The sequence below is a fragment of the Punica granatum genome, chromosome 5 (genome assembly GCF_007655135.1).
Source record: "Punica granatum isolate Tunisia-2019 chromosome 5, ASM765513v2, whole genome shotgun sequence".
Taxonomy (NCBI): domain Eukaryota; kingdom Viridiplantae; phylum Streptophyta; class Magnoliopsida; order Myrtales; family Lythraceae; genus Punica; species Punica granatum.
Window position 1 is genome coordinate 999,009 of NC_045131.1, and position 18,676 is coordinate 1,017,684.

At 40.4% G+C, this 18,676-nt stretch overlaps 4 protein-coding genes across 9 annotated transcripts; 2 read left to right on the forward strand and 2 right to left on the reverse strand.

Annotated features, from left to right (window-relative positions):
• Positions 1–512: 512 nt before the first annotated feature.
• On the reverse strand, positions 513–5,734 carry LOC116208451 (AUGMIN subunit 5). Its single transcript, XM_031541906.1, has 10 exons — positions 4,869–5,734; positions 4,123–4,665; positions 3,504–3,645; positions 3,110–3,280; positions 2,816–3,025; positions 2,529–2,714; positions 2,182–2,341; positions 1,556–1,751; positions 1,279–1,411; positions 513–1,107 (listed from the first exon to the last, which is right to left on the reverse strand). The coding sequence occupies exons 1-10, from the start codon at positions 5,360–5,362 to the stop codon at positions 979–981; spliced, it is 2,364 nt and encodes a 787-aa protein (XP_031397766.1). The 5' UTR covers positions 5,363–5,734; the 3' UTR covers positions 513–978.
• Positions 5,735–9,308: 3,574 nt separating this feature from the next.
• LOC116208139 (E3 ubiquitin-protein ligase At3g02290-like) lies at positions 9,309–11,830 on the forward strand. 2 transcript variants are annotated; one of them, XM_031541401.1, is made up of 5 exons: positions 9,309–9,594; positions 10,260–10,520; positions 10,619–11,036; positions 11,135–11,244; positions 11,462–11,830. In XM_031541401.1, exons 2-5 carry the CDS (start codon positions 10,401–10,403, stop codon positions 11,486–11,488), a joined length of 675 nt encoding a protein of 224 aa, XP_031397261.1. In that variant the 5' UTR covers positions 9,309–9,594; positions 10,260–10,400; the 3' UTR covers positions 11,489–11,830. The 2 variants fall into 2 exon arrangements, with proteins under 2 accessions (XP_031397261.1, XP_031397260.1); XM_031541400.1 differs by having other exon boundaries at positions 9,310–9,766.
• Positions 11,831–12,060: 230 nt separating this feature from the next.
• LOC116208140 (uncharacterized protein YwbO) lies at positions 12,061–14,705 on the reverse strand. The gene is given in 9 exon segments (XM_031541402.1): positions 12,061–12,363; positions 12,461–12,517; positions 12,728–12,779; positions 12,781–12,795; positions 12,996–13,121; positions 13,242–13,285; positions 13,368–13,487; positions 13,573–13,781; positions 14,530–14,705. Coding segments are annotated over 8 exon segments (642 nt in total). The 5' UTR covers positions 13,717–13,781; positions 14,530–14,705; the 3' UTR covers positions 12,061–12,279.
• A 102-nt stretch (positions 14,706–14,807) lies between these two features.
• LOC116208136 (ultraviolet-B receptor UVR8) lies at positions 14,808–18,527 on the forward strand. 5 transcript variants are annotated; one of them, XM_031541395.1, is made up of 10 exons: positions 14,847–14,966; positions 15,104–15,144; positions 15,224–15,492; positions 15,935–16,128; positions 16,216–16,263; positions 16,408–16,480; positions 16,666–16,837; positions 17,367–17,798; positions 17,896–18,087; positions 18,218–18,527. In XM_031541395.1, the coding sequence occupies exons 3-10, from the start codon at positions 15,240–15,242 to the stop codon at positions 18,279–18,281; spliced, it is 1,428 nt and encodes a 475-aa protein (XP_031397255.1). In that variant the 5' UTR covers positions 14,847–14,966; positions 15,104–15,144; positions 15,224–15,239; the 3' UTR covers positions 18,282–18,527. The 5 variants fall into 5 exon arrangements, with proteins under 5 accessions (XP_031397253.1, XP_031397252.1, XP_031397255.1 ...); XM_031541393.1 differs by lacking the exon at positions 15,104–15,144 and having other exon boundaries at positions 14,808–14,966; XM_031541392.1 differs by having other exon boundaries at positions 14,842–14,966; positions 15,104–15,492.
• Positions 18,528–18,676: the final 149 nt, after the last annotated feature.

Below are 18,676 nucleotides of genomic sequence, written 5' to 3' on the forward strand. Positions count from 1 at the left end.
CTATATGTATATAGCCGTGGAATTGTATCTCTGCCCACATCCTATACGAAGGGCGAAACCTTTGTAAACAGAATTAGATAATCAAGGAACACTGACAAGTTGGAACGAGCAGAACTTGTCGATACTGTTTCTGGAAGTGAACTGACAGTGACGGAAAATTGGGGACAGGCATACTTTTATAGATCCTGTCTAGTAGTGAAAAACATCATTTTCGTTCACGGGTTGCAAACAAACAATGTAAAACTGTCACATACATCTTCACGGGATACACGGCATTTAAATTCCTTAGATCAAATTATTGTCCTCTCCATTTCACGGAATTCACTCATTCTTGATAAGAGGATCCGAATATTGAACGTTCAGTCTTGAGGGACCAATTCATTGTTTAAATTTCCCAGCATTGTCTTAGTAGTTACCGTAATATCACACCTTTCAACAACACAGAGGAAGAGTCTACATAAATCTGGCCATGCATTCGCCAAAAGTTAAACTCAACGTGCACTGACAGAGTCTGGAAATGTCATTCTGATGAACATATTATGTCATACCTCTTCATAACAGAAACAAAAGACAGTGTAAACATTAAGCTGCATAAGGGCACATCAGTGCAGGGGTGTGGCAATCATAACTCACCCTAACACAAAGACTAACCAGGGCAGTTCTGTTTAATACACAAAAGACTTTGAATGAACAATTATGCTATACAAAAGAAAGGGGGAGGAGGAGGCATTCACCCAAAATGTAATCCCAACCTCCAACCGAGAATGTAAAAGAGATGCAACCCTTTTCATCCCACAAAACACACAGCCATCGAGTGACATAAGAGACGAGGCAACTTCTATATGCAATCACATTTGGTTCAGAATCTACTTCTTGGAGGAAGTGATTTTCTGTGAGGGGCGACGTGAAGGAAAGAAGACGAAAGAGCAACCTCCGAGCAAACATACAGACTTTTGTGGGTGACCGAAGATGTCACATTCACAAAAGCTCTTTATCGTAGAAAGTGAGCAACTGCTTCACATGATTATGCCAAGCTGCCACGTCTTGCCCGTCCACTGTAACCCAGTCAACTACAGTTGCTGCTGGCTGCTCCCACCATTCATCAAGCTACAGAACAAGAAAATCAACGTTAACTGTCTGTTATTGAACTTCCTTTTACTTTCCCTCCTATGCTTCTTCAGATGAGAGCAGGCCACCATTGTTAATAAATGGACATGCCTAGGAAAAGTAGCAAGGGACATGCTAAATAAAACGGATGGCAATCGCATTATTACTCACCAAGCCTGCCACATATCTGCAATCCTCCAAGCTGTTCTGAGCATTTAAGATTCCGGTCCTAAGTTCAGGCAACCACTTCTCCATGATTGTTTTCTCTTGCTCACCAGCCAAACTCAAACAGTAGTTAGTAGTCCTGCAAAGTTTATATGAATGTTTTACATGGTCCCACATGCAAAAGTATACACAAAAGTGCCTTCCTCTCAGGCACTCATCTTAGTTTCTCTGAAGTAATGCAACCTATCCAAGCAAAAGAATACGATACAAAAGATAGTATTACCTTTCATATTCTTGCTGAGCACGGTAAGCATGATTTAAGAGAGTGTGGCCACTTTCAACAAGGTCCTGCCGCACATGAACCAAATTAATAGCCTTTGCCAAGTCCTCTAACAAACTGGCCTCAGAACCTCGCAGTCTTAAACAGAATTCCAGGGACTCAAGAACTGATGCTAGAGCAGCATCTGATCCTTCCAAACCTATCAGGGAACAATAATTGCTGTCATTAAGTAAAAAATGTACCAAAGAGGGTTATCTATAAAAGAAAGTAGCTGATAACCAATGACACTTTAATAGTCAGTTATTATTTTTAAGATATCGAGCATACATAGGGGAACTTGTGCTACATATTACTTGTTACATAACTAATTGCATCTCCATTTCTGCTTTGCTTTACTCTTTTAACTGTAAGAGCAGTAATTCACACATCGTCAGGTCAGTTACCTATACAAATAGGAAGCAGAGAAATCAAGGTGGGTGGAGCGCAGGAATTGAGCTCTAAAAAAGTTGAAATGGAAATTTATCTGGATGCATCATCAATGTCCATGTTCTTATCGAATCACAACCACATTCTTGGTATCCATTAAGTGACAAGTAGAAAATGATTGACCAAATCTGATTTAATCTAACCTGCAGGATACTGGAGAGCAGCAGAGATACGGCAGATAGATGGAACAGCTGATGGATCCCTCGCTCCAGCTCTTGCTGTCAATAAGGCAGCATTCTTTTCAGCGGCAGCAATGGCTTCAGGTCCAGTAGTTCCATTAGCACCCACAGATTCCAAGAGTGCCTGCATAGGGAGATTACTCATGCCATTAGAAATTTCTTCCTAACACAACTGGTCAGAACCATGAAACCTGGAGATACTTTGACTAATATAAAGAATAAAAGTAGGTGAAAAGGCATTATTGTTCACTAAACATATTGTTATCTGGCAATGAACAAATGCTGGCTGAAACATGTACTCTTCTACAAACCTGAGGAGTTGACGGAAGCATATAGAGACTGTTGTCAGGACTTCGGCAGAATGCAGAAACCTCTCTGTCAATCAGGTCTTTTGCACTGTTTGAAAAGTCTGCAACGACATTGCACACTGGAATTATAGTGCTCGAGGCATACTCACTTGCAACTAATGGCTGCTGATTCCAACAGGCAATAGCATCCTGCAATATATTTCAACATCATAAGAAAAAGATTAAATGTAATCAAAGTTGTGCACACTAGTACAAAACGTCCAAAGATGTTCAATATAACATAACAATACCATATTAGCCTTAAGCAAAGCAGTATATATCATTTCTAGTTCACATCTTCGGGCATCAAATTCTTCAATCTTTTTCCACTTTTTCCGCAACGAATCCTCTGCTTCTTTTCTTTCAGCGCACAATTTATCTAGGCGCTGGATTTCGGACATCAATGCATTCAAGCTTGCTCTTAGTCCAGCAGCTTCCCTTTCATTGGCCCAAACCTCCAACTACAAAGAAGAAATACGTTGGCTTAGACTATCCTCTAGAAAAGCTAATTAGGAGGACTCAAATGCATGAATAAACTAAGGCACCTCAAGTTGCCTAAGATTGCCAACATTCTGCGATTTCCCCCCTACACTGTGAGATGAAATTGCATCACCAGTCCCATGCAGAACTTTCAAAAGCTTTTGACATGAACTTCGAGCCTCTGCAGCTTTGTTTAGTGCATCTTCCGTAGCCAAAAATTGCTGAACATGTGCTTTCTGGGTAGAACGAACAGTATCATGGTTAAAACAGAGACCGCGAAGAGAAATACCATAAATGGAACTGCATAATCTGGCAAACTGGGAGCTAAGAAAGCCAAATCGAGGAGCTAATCCTCTATGCATGATGCATAAACAGTAATAAATCAACTTATAGGGGAAAAGGAATAAGCGGCAGCACAACACCGTCATATGAATGCTTAACATGGAGTAAGAGAATAACCTGTCTCTCCAGGAGTTGGTTTTGAGTTCCCCTGGAAGGTACATCACCTCCAATTTTTCCATTACCATAAAGTTGATAGTTTAAGGGTGAGCTAACATCAGAAGAAGAAACGTCCATAACCCTGTTGTTTTCATACTTGTACCTGAACATTGAGATCAAGAAATATTAAGTTCCATCAAATATGGTGTTCATATCAGCCGTTGAATGTCTTTCTGCACAGATGTCTCATATATGAAAGACGAGCAATAATCATAAAGGGAGGTATCAGCAGCACAAGAACAGATACAAGTAAAACAGCACGAAAACTGAAATATTACTATCACAGAACCATCAGCAAATACTAAAATAGACCTCAGCCTAAGGTGAAGCTCTTGTTACTGGTCCTAAACAACAAGGAAAGGGAAAAAGAGAGCCAGGATAAAAAGAAGTACCGCTGGGCCAAAGAAGAAGCTGGCTTAAAAAGAGTGAGAGAAACTACAGGAAAAAAGTATTGAAAGTTTCAAACTTCAAAGTAACGCAAATACGTATATACCGTCAAGAACTCTGGAAAGAAGTTCTTATAAGAAGAAACCATAAAGGTCAATCCATTCAAAAGGAAACAAGGCAGGCTGTTGCATACCTTAATGTTTCTGCATCAGCCTTCACATCGATTCGCTCTATCTCTCTACAAATCAAAGTTTTCAATCGAGATGTGTAAGCAGTTATTGCCTGAAGCAGCAGAGGAGGACTCTTCAGGCAATTCAAGATGACTGTTGTTACATCATCGGGTATTTCCCCATCAAAGTCAAATCCTAATTTAGCCGCTTCAAGCTGAGGATTTACAAGCACACCACATCCCTCATAAGCAGGGAAAGAGTTGCGTATTTTCTCAATCATGTACGTAGCAAGAGACTCGCATGCCTTCCGAACATTCCTCTCCCGGGTCGTCTCTATAAGGATGACATCGTCTGCGGACTTTGTCCCCTTGAAGGTTGAATAAACAGATTCTTTATCGATGTCCCCACTAAAACTAGTGGAGAGCTCAGAAGAAGAGTCATTACTAGATTTTTGGGCATCTCTTGCTTGATTGACATAGTAACACAGTCGTTTATGGTATTCAGCAAAAATTTTTGCAGCCTCGTCACACTGCTGATCATAAGATTCTAACATCACCTGCTTGTGCCTACAATAAAAAACGGGGAAAAGGTCGCAACCTAATCACCAAACCGAAAAGCTGCCACAAAACCACTAATACAAATAGCGTAGAACACAGTTTTTCAGCATGAAATGAGCAATCCCTTGCTCGTTGTGGTTTTCTCACCAACTAAGTTGCAACAAGAATGCCAAGTAAACAGCTTCGAATTATATCCAAGACATGATCAAAACCTGTAATTGGCTCGCTCGTCGAGCATCCTCTTCCTCTCAGCCTCCTCCCGAGATACCTCCAACATCCTCGCCTTCAAATCATTCCTCTGCCTCCTCACAATGTTCCTCAGCCTCTCCACCTCCTTCGCCGCTGCTTCCCGTTCCTGCAATGCCGCCTCCCGATTCTCTGCTGCTGCTGCCGTACTCGAAGTCTCCTTCCCCCGCCTCCCCGATTTACTCCTGCCCTCATCTTTACCCAAATTCACGGAGCTGCCACTGCCACTCTCCGGTCCGCCACCATGAACCATAATGTTCCTCCTTATATTCTCCACCGTCTTGTCCGACTTCACCCGCTTAATGAGAAAGCTCCAGACGGGTATCATGTTCCCGCGGCACATTTTGCGGATCGAATCGACTGAAGGGCCCTGCGATTTGCTCGAAGCTGCGTGGGAGCCTAGTGGCCTGTAGCCCATCTCCTTCTGCAGCCACTCCAGTATGGCTTCAGGCTGAGCCATTGGTCGGAATCTACAATGTCGGAGCTCGGTTGTTCAACTCTCCCTAACGAACAACCATCAAATTCACATCCAGAAACCCAATCGACTGTAGCCACCACGAGGAAAACCTATCAGCGGCGAAAATCCAAAGCCTCTCCCTGCATCCGAGGAGAGACAGAATTTGCCGAATGTAGTCCGGCCAGAAGCTTAGCTGAGAACCTTAACAAGCGCCAAATCAGGGGAATGTCGGAAGAATTTGAGTTCGGCTAGAGAGAGAAGAAGAAGAGGAAGTGAAGATCTGATTGAAGTCTGAGAGGAGGGAGAGAGGGAAAACCGCCGGCCGAAGGAAGGAGACGATACGCTGTAAACTGTGACCGGATCGCAGGCACGGAACCGAAGGGGTTAATACTAAAAAAATTTAAAATTAGATTTTGATTTAAAAAAGGTGATATAAATGGAATTTATTTTTTTATTTTATATAAATTATTTTATTTTGTTGTGGAAAAGAGTGGTATAAATGGGTTTATTTTTTGATTTTGTATAATTTATTTTGTTTTGTTATGGGTAGAATTAAGTTAAAATAAAATTTTTAAACTTACTATGAAACTAAATAAGCTTTAAAAATGAAAATAAAAGGAAGGATTTTTTTAAAATTTGGGATCGCGCAAATGGAAGGGGGGACAAAACTTAATCTCAATGCACCCCTCAAACTTTGATCCATTTTATAATTGAGCCCTTGCGTGATTGGATCTGTTCATCTTTATTTGTTCTCTAGCTCGGTTTAAACGCATCCCAAGTTTGTGATTCTACCAAAAATGGTTTTCATGACAAGTCAAATGGGCGTTGCCTTGAGAGACATACATACTATTAGTGGGGTACTCCACGGTCGATTATGTTTTTATCAAGTGTCGTACAAAATATATTATTTTGCGTTTAGTTTCAAAGTATGATTTTAAAATCAAATTTTAATTTTGAAAAATGGTGGTATAAATGAGGTCCACTCTTTAATTTTGTATGAGTTATTTTATTTTATTGTGGGAAAAAAATGGTATAAATGAAGCTCACTCTTTAATTTTGTATGAGTTATTTTATTTTGTTGTGAGTAAAATTATGTTAAAGTTGTAATTTTAAAATCACATTTGTAAACTAAACAAGCTATTATTTTCTTAAACTCTTTGACAACGTTTTAATAATTTTTCATCAAAATTACTTTCTAATTTTATACAATTTTATTGGGAGTAGACTACTTGCTCCTTGACAATTTAGAGAAACATACATTAGCATGTCCTAGTTACCTTTAATCATTATTTGCTTTCATTATATTATTACGTTGATAAGTATAATAATTTTTTTTTTATTTTTTTATGTTGATAAGTACGATTAATAATTAAGGACAAATTCTACAATGAAACATCAAATTATGTTCAATAGTGGCACGTTAATTTTTTATAGTTCTTTTTAATATTAAAGACAACGTTTTGATTTATAGATCTTTCAATGGCGTAACAAATTTATTAGGTCATATGTAAATTACAATAAAATTGGATTGCGCTCACGTGTCAATGGCGTGTCATTGACGTGTATATAAATTAAAGCTTGCTTACATGTCGATAACGTGTCGCAAATGTTTTAAATCTGTGATTAATTTTTAAATACTTATTTGACTAAATTGTAATCAAATACAACATAATATCGCTCGAAAAGAAAATAAGAAAAAAGTTGACTTATACACCAAGCAAATACCCAAGAAATTTGACTGATCAGAATAGAAAGGAAAATCCCAAAAAAATTGACCAATTAAATACACAGTCAAGATAGCAGCCCATGAAAAATCGGGAACTTTTCTTTCTTCCCATAATGGAAATATCTGATGCCCCACCTTTTTTTTCCAGATTTTCCATTCATAATAAAAATTACTGGAAAAATTTGAAAAGGAGAAAAAAGAAGAAGCATAGCAATCTCTCAAATATAATAATAATATATAATCTGACTTACCACCAATTTTAATAACATGTAAAATATATATTTGTGTAAAACATATATTTGAAGTCGTTAGATTTCAGCTGTGATTATATTGTAAGAAGTTTCTTGAAAAATTATTATAGCGATTGATCTATTAACTACATATTTCATTTTTCTTTACTAGGATTTAATGGAAAAAAGACAATGTCAAATTGAAATATCTCTAGATGACTTAATTAATAGTAAAAATAATTAACTAAATTAAAATAAAAAGATGTATGTAGCCATTAATGACTACAGAACACAGTGTGAATGCCATTGCCAACGCCCACCAACCAGAAAATAAAATAATGGGGACTTTCCACCACCCACCGCACTCCTTAATATATATATATATATATATATATAACTAATAATTGATTATTAATTACCGGCCAGAAAAACCTAATAAATAATAGATTGATCGATGGTGATTTTACTCTCTTAAAGATTGACAGGTTACAAATTAGGAGTTAGAGTAGAATCCTTTGGTAACTCTTGTACCCTCCGTATATTCCATTCAATTCCTGGTATATATATTATATAGGGTTAATTGCACCAGTGGTCCAAAAAGTTTTATAAATGTTTCATGTTGGTCCAAAATATTTTTTTGGTAACTTGATGGTATATTAAGTTTTAAAACCGTTTCAATGTGGTACATTCCGTCATCTCATGCTTCACGCCGTTATACTCCAAACTTATTAAAATTGCAAAACGACCCAAAGTTTTAAAAATTTTCAAAATGTACCCCACATTCTCTCTCTTCCTTCTCAACTTTCCCTCTCTTCTGCAAGTTCTCTCTCTCTTCATCTCACCTCGTCCTTCTCTTCCTCCTCCTCGGTCGCACCGCCGCCGACTCCGATCTCACTACGGTGCTCCTCGCCCTCCAGTCCCGATCCTAATCGGGCCTTATCTACCTCGACGATCACTCCATCTCCCGCTTCCTCACCTCCCACAATACCCCCAGGCTTAGTCCTGACCCCCCCCCTTGATCTTCCTCTTCCTCCTCCTCGATCGCAACAGTCTATCGCTCTGAGCAATGTGGTCAGAGAGAGAGTGAAATTAGGAGATGCGAAATTGAGGAATGCAAGGGTTAAGCAGCCCGCGAAAAAGTGCAGCATAAAGGGGTAGGGCTAGGCCAGTGGAAGAGCTTCTATGACTCCATAGACTTCTTCTCGGAGCCCACAAAACGGAGCGCGTCAATCTTCGAGGACATTGACAGGAGGATAAGGATAAGGGGGATCGACAAACCCTCCAAGGATCTGGAGACAGTGGCGCGAAGAGCCGAGTAGGAGGAGGCCGGTGGCAGACGCAGAGCAGAAGAGGCCGGTGTCCCCAGTTCAATCCTTTAAGATCGATCTGGGTAGACGTCAATCCAATCAAACATTCACAAACCGATCTCCGAAGATCTAAAAACCGGTGAGACCGAGGAGGAGAAAGAGGAAGATCAGGTGAGATGAAGAGAGAGAGAGAGAGAGAGAACACTTGCAGAAGAGAGAGAAAGTCGAGAAGGAAGAGAGAAAGAGAGAGAGAATGTGGGGTATATTTTGAAAAAATTTAAAACTTTGGGTTGTTTTTGTAATTTTAAAAAGTTTGGAGTATAACGGCGTGAAGTATGAGATGACGGAATGTACCACATTGAAACAGTTTTGGAACTTAACGTACCATCAAGTTACAAAAAAAAAATATTTTGGACCAACATGAAACATTCATGAAACCTTTTGGACCACCGGTGCAATTGACCCATATTATATATACATACTCAAGATTTAGTTTCCTCAATTATCAGACCAGAATCTAGAGAGAGAAAAAAAAATATTCATCTTATATCTTATTTATTTATCTATTTATTGAAATAATTATATATCCATGGTTTTTTTTATAATTAATTATTAGTTATACATAATATTTAATCTATAATTCTATACATAAACAAAACCGAATAAAAAGCTCGAGAGTCAGCATAAAGGTTCTAACTTTGCTTTAATTCCGGGCTAATTGTAATTGGCTCGCTCCTCCTCCTCCTCCTCCTCCTGTCTCCACCGTCTTCGTCTTCTTCTTCTTCTTCTTCTCGCCGGAAAGGAACCAAACACAAGAAAGGACAAACACCCCATATTTAGGACTCTCTGTTATTATTGTATCGGCGGCCATCTTCATTGATTTCCCCGAAATTCCCCTGTCTTCTTATCCATCCCCATTTAAAAAGGAAAAAAAAAATTTTCTATCACCGATCGCCTATCCAAAGGAAAAAGGTCATCTTTTTATCCGGCTGCCTCCTTCTCGATACACCAATCGGTTTTCTCCTTGGCCCCTTAAGTTGATCGGCTCTCTGCAGCTCTTCTGAGCTTGTATTGTTCTCCGATTTTCCTCAAAGGAGCGTGCTTTGTTGCTTTTCTTTCAGTAATTCAGCTCTGACGTTGTTGGGTCAGTTTCTATTGCCGCTCCCTGTTGTTGATTGCTGAATCATGAGATAATTTTGCTTGACTGAATCAATCTGGTGCCCTGTTGGTATTTGTTTGTGCTTTTGGACGTGGTCTAATCCTGATTATCCCTTTCTTTTCTCCCCTGGATGTTTCTCTTTTCATATTGTCAATGCAACCTGAGTTTGTCAAGGGTTTTGCCTGTTTGCTGAGGTATATATTATTGTCCTTACAATTTAATAAAAGAACCGTCTTCGTCCGTTTAAGGATGCTCTTTCACTCGATGCCAAGTTTACTCTATTCGTGGTAATTTGACCTGTGTTAGTGATCACTCTATTGTGTTTTGCCTTCTCTTATTGTGTTTATCTTCTGTTTGGTGTTTCTGAGGTATATTTCGATAGCTATCTTTATCTCCTAGTTTTAGATCCATTGCTATATTTGGAGGAAACTTTGAAGCTCCTGCCTGGAAATACTGATTTGCGGCGTCCATGTTTCAGGCCAATATACTGCATTTTGTTCTTCCCGGTTCTGCAAAGGTATTTAATCTGCCTCATCAGTAAAGAGAGAGGGTACTTTGTTCGCGGAGCGGATCAACTTTGGTGAGCTTAGTGTCCTCTCCCTTTTCTGAACTCAACAGAATGGGGGCTGTGTGTTGCTGTATGCAAGTTGAGGAAATTGAAGACTACCTTAACCGGAACAGTTCGGATTATAGGAACTGTGTCTGCTTAACCTGCTTTCTCCAGAATTTCCTCAATGTGGTATGATACTTTTATCTTCCCCTGAGCTGTGTACGCACAAAAAACATCTTCTCACTGAGTTTTGTCAGTCCACCAATAACATTCCTTCTTGTTTATAGTACTCATCATTATTTCGAAGAGGAGACATGCGAGCGATCCCTTCGTCCATCCAAGGAGCAGCTTCTATTACTACAACGGCATCACTTGATGATTCTTTCTCCGACATGTACCGGTCTCCCCCAAGGCCACTACCTTATGATGCTGATCCCAGAAGCTTTCGCGATGGATTTGTTTCTGGACGAGAGAAAGGCTCTAGCCATTCCCCTGAGGAATCAGAACCTCTCAGAGAAAATGGACCAGAATCGGACTCTATGTGTGGAGCCGCAGTCAAGCGGAAGGAATATCCACATGGAGGAGGACCGAAAGAAGAGAACCTCAAGTCCTCTGCCAAGCTGTCTGTAGCCAAGATAAATTCGGAGCTTGAGTACGTTTACTCTACTACAGAAGACGAGGATGTCTGTCCAACATGTCTTGAAGGTAGAGTAGTTTATTGGTTTTGCATCGGCTTTGCTGCCGTGTTTTCATCAATGCTCAGTATACTCATAGATATCTCTTGTAAATTTCCTTCACTGCAGAATATACTCCCGAGAACCCCAGGATAATGACAAAGTGCTCCCATCATTTCCACCTTGGTTGCATATATGAATGGATGGAGAGAAGTGAAAGCTGTCCAGTTTGCGGCAAGGTGAAAATTATAACTTTGTGCCTTGTTCAGCGTTCCCTTTTTAATGTGCATCATTTTAGCACCGCATTTGTTTTTACATAAAGTGCAATCTCATCAGACAACTCCTCGAGGAATGCCTTTCATGTGTTCGGGTTTGGAATATCTTATGAGGACTTTTCTGTCCATAGTCTGGCGTTGAATTTATATTGATCATGCCTTCAAATATTGGCTTTTGCAGGTGATGCTGTTCGATGAAACCACTTGACCTTTTTGCTAAAGGTTCTATGTCGTGGATGGAGCTGCCAGCTGCCTCTCACTGGAGGAGATGAGAGCATAATTAATACCAGAAAATTGTCCCTGTGAATATTTTCGATTAAGATTCTAATACCATCTTTAGGATATATATATATATATATAAATACATAAGCAAGAAAATTATTGTGCATACACCTTTTTGCTTTGTATATTCTCCTCAGAAAGGTCCCTTTCTAATGTTTTATCTCAAACATCATTGGCCTTTTCTGAACTTTTCAGCTCAGAGTTGGTGATATTGGATATGCAAGAGCACAGATAAATGTGAATGGATGATTTATCGGTTTCCTTTGAACAACTTGTCCTTAGATCCATCAGTCTCGCCAATTTTCATTCTCTATGAATTTCTTGTGGCAAATAGTATATCACCTTCAGGAAATCTTGTCTCCTGTCCAGTGTGAAGTCAGATGAGTTGTACACGAGAGTGTGCAAGAACTTCTAAACAGATATCATTCAATTAATTGCATTTCCACATTGTTTTGAAAGTGACCTTGTTAGAGTCATTGTACATATACCAGAAACAAATCCCGATTAACTTCATCAAGCGAAGAGCTTCTCATTGCCATAGAAACTGCACATTCTGATGAATTACAAGATGCTATCTGGAAACAGTGAAACTGGAAGCCCGATATATATGTGTTTACAGCAGTTATACATTGAGAGTTCTATTTGAAACGCCATAGAACTACGGATGCATTCGTTTATTGGATATAGCAAGTGAAAATGCTTTCTCCTATGAGGTTTTTACTTTCCCTTTGCGGCTGCTTCGAAGGCCCCGAGGAACACCTCGGGGGATTGAGCACCACTTAACTCATACTTCCCATCAATCTGCCAAAGGAGAACCATCTCATTTCTCAGAACGAATTATATAGGTTTTTGGACTGTAAGTTAGTATCAGCACCACCGTGGATCTCTATTTACGTACCAGGTAATGCGGGACCCCAGAGATTCTAGATGAATATTTGGCGAGCTCCTCTTGAACCTAATCGCATTAGAAAGAAACGAGTAGATTTTAGCATGAAATGATTTAAATAAAACTTTCCAATTCAACTGATATCACGTGCAGGAGAGCATCCTCCAAAAGGAACTTGCTGCTTCCAACTCTGGTTTAATGATATCCGTGATGGTTCGATTCTTTATTAAAAATCTTTCAAAAGCATAACGAAGCTGAAGTTGAAATGGAAGAGACAACCTCTTGAAGCCCATTATTTGGATCTTCCAGAAACTCTGCTGCTCCTTCCAGCTTCCAGAAGGAACTCTCTGCATTCCGAGAACAATAGCAACAAAAACGTCTTAATGCATGAAAGAGCGTGGACAAAAGTTAATAAAAAATCTTACAACTGAACTTGTACCAACAAATGCTCGAGTATTAATTTACATATAACACGGAAAAGAACTCCGGGTCAAAACATCCTTCACAAAACAAGAGGGCTATGTGAATTATCAGAAGCTAGAGTTACCTGTCACCGATGGATTTCCCCTGAGTGAAGTACCCGAGGCAAAGCTCCTCCACCAGATTATGTTGCATTTCGGGAGCCTTTTGGCCCGCATAGAATATAAGCCTGTGACTATCTAGAGTATTTCCACTGTACAAGAAACAATTGTAATTTATAACACATTATCATCAGTCATCCGATGAAATAATTCCAAATTCAGCGAAAAGTTGTGGATTCAAATTTCTGAAAATGACTAGCTGGGTACAGTACATGAGACCATTGAGGCTGTATTCCAGTCCAAGACCCCTGAAGACCTGAAACATGCAAAATTGATGAGAAGACATTACTATTCTGCAGATTGAGGAACAATATGGAGAAGAAGATCGAAAGATAAACCTCGGACATTCGAGCTTCCATTTTTTCAGACTGGGGTCCAAACTTGCTCCTGTAGAACTCTCTCTTATTAATGCCTTCTTTCGGGACAGATGGGTTGAGAAAAAAGGGGCGCCATTTGGTCTGCAAATACAAAAATTACAGTGGTTAGAAAGCTAGGAATTTGAGTGACAAAATAGAGAGGCTGTGACTGATAGAGGTAGAGAACCTCAAAATCATATTGATTCTTCGCAATAGCCATTGCTTTGTCAAGGTTCTTCTTGCCAACAAAGCACCAGGGGCACACGGTGTCGGAACTTATATCAATCTGAATAAGCTTCTTCCCAACATTCTGACTCACTGACTCGGCCATAACTCTAAAGTCACACTCCGAGCTAGTTAGAATGAATTCAGATTTCTTCACTTCGACTTCGCCACCTGACGTTCAGAAAACGTTATCAGAATGACCATCTGTTCAGAATGATGGTCCTTCATCAACTTCCCCAAGCAAAAACAAATCGAAATCCCGAAATCCACCACAATATAGGCATGACCATCCGAAAAGTACAGGTCAGTTTAAGTACTACAGATGCCAAGAATCCTGTTTTTCTAAATTCCAAGTTATTTACGACCAGAAAAGCAGCAAGCGGTCAAAAGAACTGATTTATCCTCTTTATTGGATCAAACTGTTGGGAGATTTTCAGAATGTTGGCTTCCTAAATTAGGGAGGCAAGACCGAGAGAGTCGAGGTCAAGCAAACCAATTTCATCTGGTTGATCTTACGTGACCAAAAATAATTTTTAATGAGAAAGATGTGAAATTTACCAGATATCCTCTGTTGAAAAATTAGAAGAACAGCGGAGTCATAGAAATGGCGACAAGAATCTCATTCACACCCGACGTCAGACCGTTGATCAAGCAAACAAGTTGGCAAGATGACAGCTTCTCGCTCTTCTACTTCCTCCAAATACTCATCCACAAAAGATCAGATGCTTGGGTGGGGTACAATCTTTTATCATTCAACAGAAAGCGTAGAGGCATCGAAATTCCACGAGGAGACCGATTTTTCAGACAGAACAAGTCCAAGAATCAGACAGCCCGATTATAGAAGCATAAAACCACGCAATTCTACACCAAAAGAGCGAAATTTGTGGAAGAATCTGGCGAGAAATCAAAAGCAATATACCTGGGACGGAGGGTTCCGAGGAGCTGTTGGCCAAGGGGGGGGAGAACACCAAACCAGGCGGAGGGAGTGGAAACCAAGCAACTTCACGCCTAGCGTTGATGTCGTCGAAACTCGAAAAACGGCGAAAGAAACGTATGGCAAATGCGGTTAATCTGAAATTCCTACTCCCGGTGCACGATGAACCTTAAAGTTTTTATTCATGTACGGTCTGTTAACTTCAGTCTAGGGTCTACTGTGGACCGGGAGTATAGTAGTATCTACTTGGTCCTTGGATCCAGAAGATTCTGCCAAGTCAACTCACGCCGACCCGACCCGTCTCCCGGAACATGGGAACAAACAAAGAACATCTTTGTCCTACTCCCCTCTCCTCGCAGTTCTCCCTCAAAATCGATCCTTTTCTCGAGGAAATCAGTCTCCCCTCTCTCTCTGTGACCCAGGTACGCACTTCCATTGCATTTGATTCTTGTTGTGAGAAGCACAACACTCCTCGAATCTTGTCGTTAAGCTCGGATTCCATTTCTCGGTTACCCCCTAAATGGGTGCTCTTAATGTGATTCGTTGCTTTTCCCTTCAGGTCTTCGATTCCTACAAATCTTGATGATACCCGGTTTCCAAGTTTCGATTTTTCCTCTCTGAATCCCTTAATTAACTTCCTTCTTCTGGTCTGTAACTTCGATGGGTGTAATTGTTTTAGGTCTGGTAGCTCGCCTATGGATATTCATGATCTTTTGGGAGACTCTAGACCCGCAAGTCTTCCTACAAAGAGTGCAATTTACGTCTGGGGATACAATCAATGTGGGCAGACTGGCAGGAATGAGAAAGAGTGTCAGTTGAGGATCCCCAAGCAGCTGCCACCCGAGCTTTTCGGGTGCCCTGCAGGGCAGAATTCACGGTGGCTGGATATTGCTTGCGGCCGTGAGCATACAGCTGCTGTGGCGTCTGATGGGTCTCTCTTTACTTGGGGTCCAGTCCTTTCCCCTTCACTATATTTCGGCTGCTCTATGTTTAATAATTTGAGAAATCATGGTTTTATTTTGGTGATATATATGGTAATTAAGTTCAATGGTCGAACCCGCGTAGGAATAGTCATGATATTAGTACAGTAGTATGTGAGGAGGTAGAATATCAAAGGTCCTCGGTAGCAAGATTTATGAATAGATCAGTACTTCCACTGAATGATTTCCTTGATATTTTGCAGGGAGATATAGTACAAAGAATTTTTAAATTTGTTTTGGTATAATTCAGTGGCGTACTTTGTTAATAAGAAAGTCTTTTGTGTTTAGAAGCAAATCGATTTGGAGAGCTTATAATGAGTCTCAGAAAATTGACTGCATATGAATTTCGTAAATAAAGAATTTGCTATTCGATGTGTGTGACTATGATGAACATTTATGTATAACCTCAGGGGCTAATGATTTTGGGCAACTGGGAGATGGAACAGAGGAGAGGAGAAAGTACCCAAAGAAAGTAAATCAATTGCAGACAGAATTTGTGAAATCAGTGTCCTGTGGAGCACATTGCACTGCTGCTATTGCAGAACCTTGTGACAATGATAGAACAGTCCCAAGAAGCAGGCTGTGGGTTTGGGGCCAGAATCAGGTGAACTTGCATCATGCCTCGTGTTAGAGATGTTTCTAACAAAGATATCTATATCTAACATTTTCCTTTCCATCTATTCATCTCCAGGGGTCGGACTTCCCTCGTCTATTTTGGGGGGCCTTTACTCCGGACACGGTATGTCCTTCTGCTAGGGTATTGTACATAAATTGGCTATTGGACACAAATCAGCATAAAGGATTATTGTGGTAGAATTCTGCTTCATACCATCTATATCTCATCAGAACAATTAAAGGTGATAATGGGCTCCCTCTGTAATAGGTCGTTCGTGAAGTGTCTTGTGGGGCAGTCCATGTGGTGGCTTTATCAGAAGGAGGCTTGCTTCAAGCTTGGGGTATTCATATCTCAACTTACATTTTTTTTAGTGTTGATGGATTTGTTTAATTCCAAACCTGCATCTAACGAGTTGAAACAGAGTCAAGCTTATATGTTTCCCTTTTTTCCTTAGTGATGCATGAAACTCGTGAAATGTGGTAATGGACCTGTAAATTACTGAACTAAGATATTCTGATAAATTAGGCTACAATGAGTATGGCCAGCTCGGGAGGGGTATCACGTGTGAAGGACTGCAGGGGGCCCGTGTAATAAATGCATACGGAAAGTTTCTTGATGAAGCCCCTGAGCTCGTGAAGATTGCCCGAGTCTCATGTGGGGAGTACCACACGGCTGCTATATCAGATAAAGGAGAGGTGTAAGTGATTCAAGAAGTGAACTCGACGGAGATAAACAACTTCTACTAGTTAAAGCTTGAGAACTCGTCGGCACAATATAAATACGATGATTCAGAAAAGATCCCTTCTCATGGGAATGTCCTGTCCAGTCAGGAGAGCTGTAATGCTGGAAACTGGAGGCATCTTATGTGCAAGTTTCTCATCCCCGAGCTTTTCTATACAAGAACTATACTGGAATAATCTGGCCCTCAACTGTCCTTCTCTTTGAATTTTGATTCATACTGTCCCTTTTGGTTCTGGAAGACTGGGAACGTGCTTTCTAAGTTTTCAGTTTTCTGCTTCTAAAAGATAGGAAACTAAAGAAGAATGTTGTATTGGACCCTGCTGTTGTTTTTTTAACGCTTTCAATAAGAGATAATTTTCATGACAGAAACCCATGAAGTTTTTTAGTTTTTCAGAACACAAGGTGGAAAATGCGTTCTGTTTTCTTTTTTATTTTCGATCATTGAAAAATTGATCATCCTAAATATTTTGGTTGTTTCTTTACAGTTACACATGGGGCCTGGGAAGCATGGGGCAGCTTGGACATTGTTCTCTCCAATACGGGGACAAGGAGCTGTTGCCGAGACGTGTGGCCGCCCTCGATGGGGTTGTCATAAATGACGTTTCCTGTGGTGGGGTCCACACCTGTGCTGTCACCGAGCTTGGTGCTCTCTATGCCTGGGGCGGTGGGCAGGCCGGGCAGTTGGGCCTCGGGCCCCAAGGTGGGTTCTTCTCATGCGCTCCCAATGAGTCTGACCCTTTGCTCAGGAATATTCCTGTTCTGGTCATTCCAAAGGGTGTGAAACTCGTGGCTTGTGGGCACTCCCACACCCTTATCTGCACTAAGGATGGTAGGATTCATGGGTGGGGCTATAACAGCTATGGGCAAGCAGCCAATGAGAAGTCTACTTATGCCTGGTACCCGTCTCCAGTCGACTGGTATAGTTACCGTGTCTCCCTCCTCATCAATTTGATTGTCTTGCTGTATATGCATATCTTAACGCTACGATGATTATGCATTTTATTATACTTCTAGGTATGTTGGGGAGGTCCGGAAGTTGGCGGCTGGAGGGGGCCACTCTGCTGTCTTGACTGATGCTTGCTCTCTGAAGGAGCTGTGCGAGTTTATGCTGGCAGATTCAGTTACTTTGTCCAATGCCTCTCAAATTGAGGATGTGGCATCCCGAACTGGATCAGATGCATTAGCTCGCCTCTGTGAAAGATGGAGGTACGCCTTTTCTCAACCTTTTTGCTAAAAAGGAAAAGAAAATATCTTTCCTTTCTTGATTACTGATGACAGCTCTTTAAGTCTGTAATCACATACCATTTAATTAGTTGAGTATTCTTTCCTTTTGCAGGGAGTATCTGCTTGAGGGGGCCAATTGTGAATATGAACATAACGAGATTGTAGCTAAAAAGTGATTATAACTCAGGTATCAGTTAGGCCATCATTCTTCATGTGTGATTGGCTGAGGTCAGTTGGGTCCCGAAAATTAGTCATATACCACACTCATTCATATTACAGATTAGTCCATTGTTGTGTCGAGGAAACTGTGGTGTAAATGTGTAATTCCTGTTGTTAAGTTGGTCCCGAAGATGAACTGAAACTGAACTAAGGCTGTGATGATCTGACAAAACTCGCAATTGAGGAATAAATATTATTCATTACTTTTGGTTCGGTTCTGTTCCTGTCTGTATATTGTTAGCTAGCTGCAGTAACTGCATTCATTGATGCATCAGCAGAGGTGAAATGTTACTGTGTACATCCTATATATGTAAGCATTGGTCGTGATCCATGTCGAACCTATAAGCATGCA

Coding starts and splice junctions, on each gene's coding strand:
- LOC116208451 (XM_031541906.1), bottom strand. CDS start 5,362: ATGGCTCAGCCTGAAGCCATACTGGAGTGGCTGCAGAAGGAGATGGGC. Junction 3,026..3,109: donor GCAATCTTAGGCAACTTGAG/GTGCCTTAGTTT, acceptor TCTTCTTTGTAG/TTGGAGGTTTGGGCCAATGA. Junction 1,752..2,181: donor TGCTCTCCAGTATCCTGCAG/GTTAGATTAAAT, acceptor GTTCCCTGATAG/GTTTGGAAGGATCAGATGCT.
- LOC116208139 (XM_031541401.1), top strand. CDS start 10,401: ATGGGGGCTGTGTGTTGCTGTATGCAAGTTGAGGAAATTGAAGACTAC. Junction 11,037..11,134: donor CTGTCCAACATGTCTTGAAG/GTAGAGTAGTTT, acceptor CCTTCACTGCAG/AATATACTCCCGAGAACCCC. Junction 11,245..11,461: donor GCTGTCCAGTTTGCGGCAAG/GTGAAAATTATA, acceptor TGGCTTTTGCAG/GTGATGCTGTTCGATGAAAC.
- LOC116208136 (XM_031541393.1), top strand. CDS start 15,240: ATGGATATTCATGATCTTTTGGGAGACTCTAGACCCGCAAGTCTTCCT. Junction 16,481..16,665: donor AGGCTTGCTTCAAGCTTGGG/GTATTCATATCT, acceptor CTGATAAATTAG/GCTACAATGAGTATGGCCAG. Junction 16,838..17,366: donor ATATCAGATAAAGGAGAGGT/GTAAGTGATTCA, acceptor GTTTCTTTACAG/TTACACATGGGGCCTGGGAA.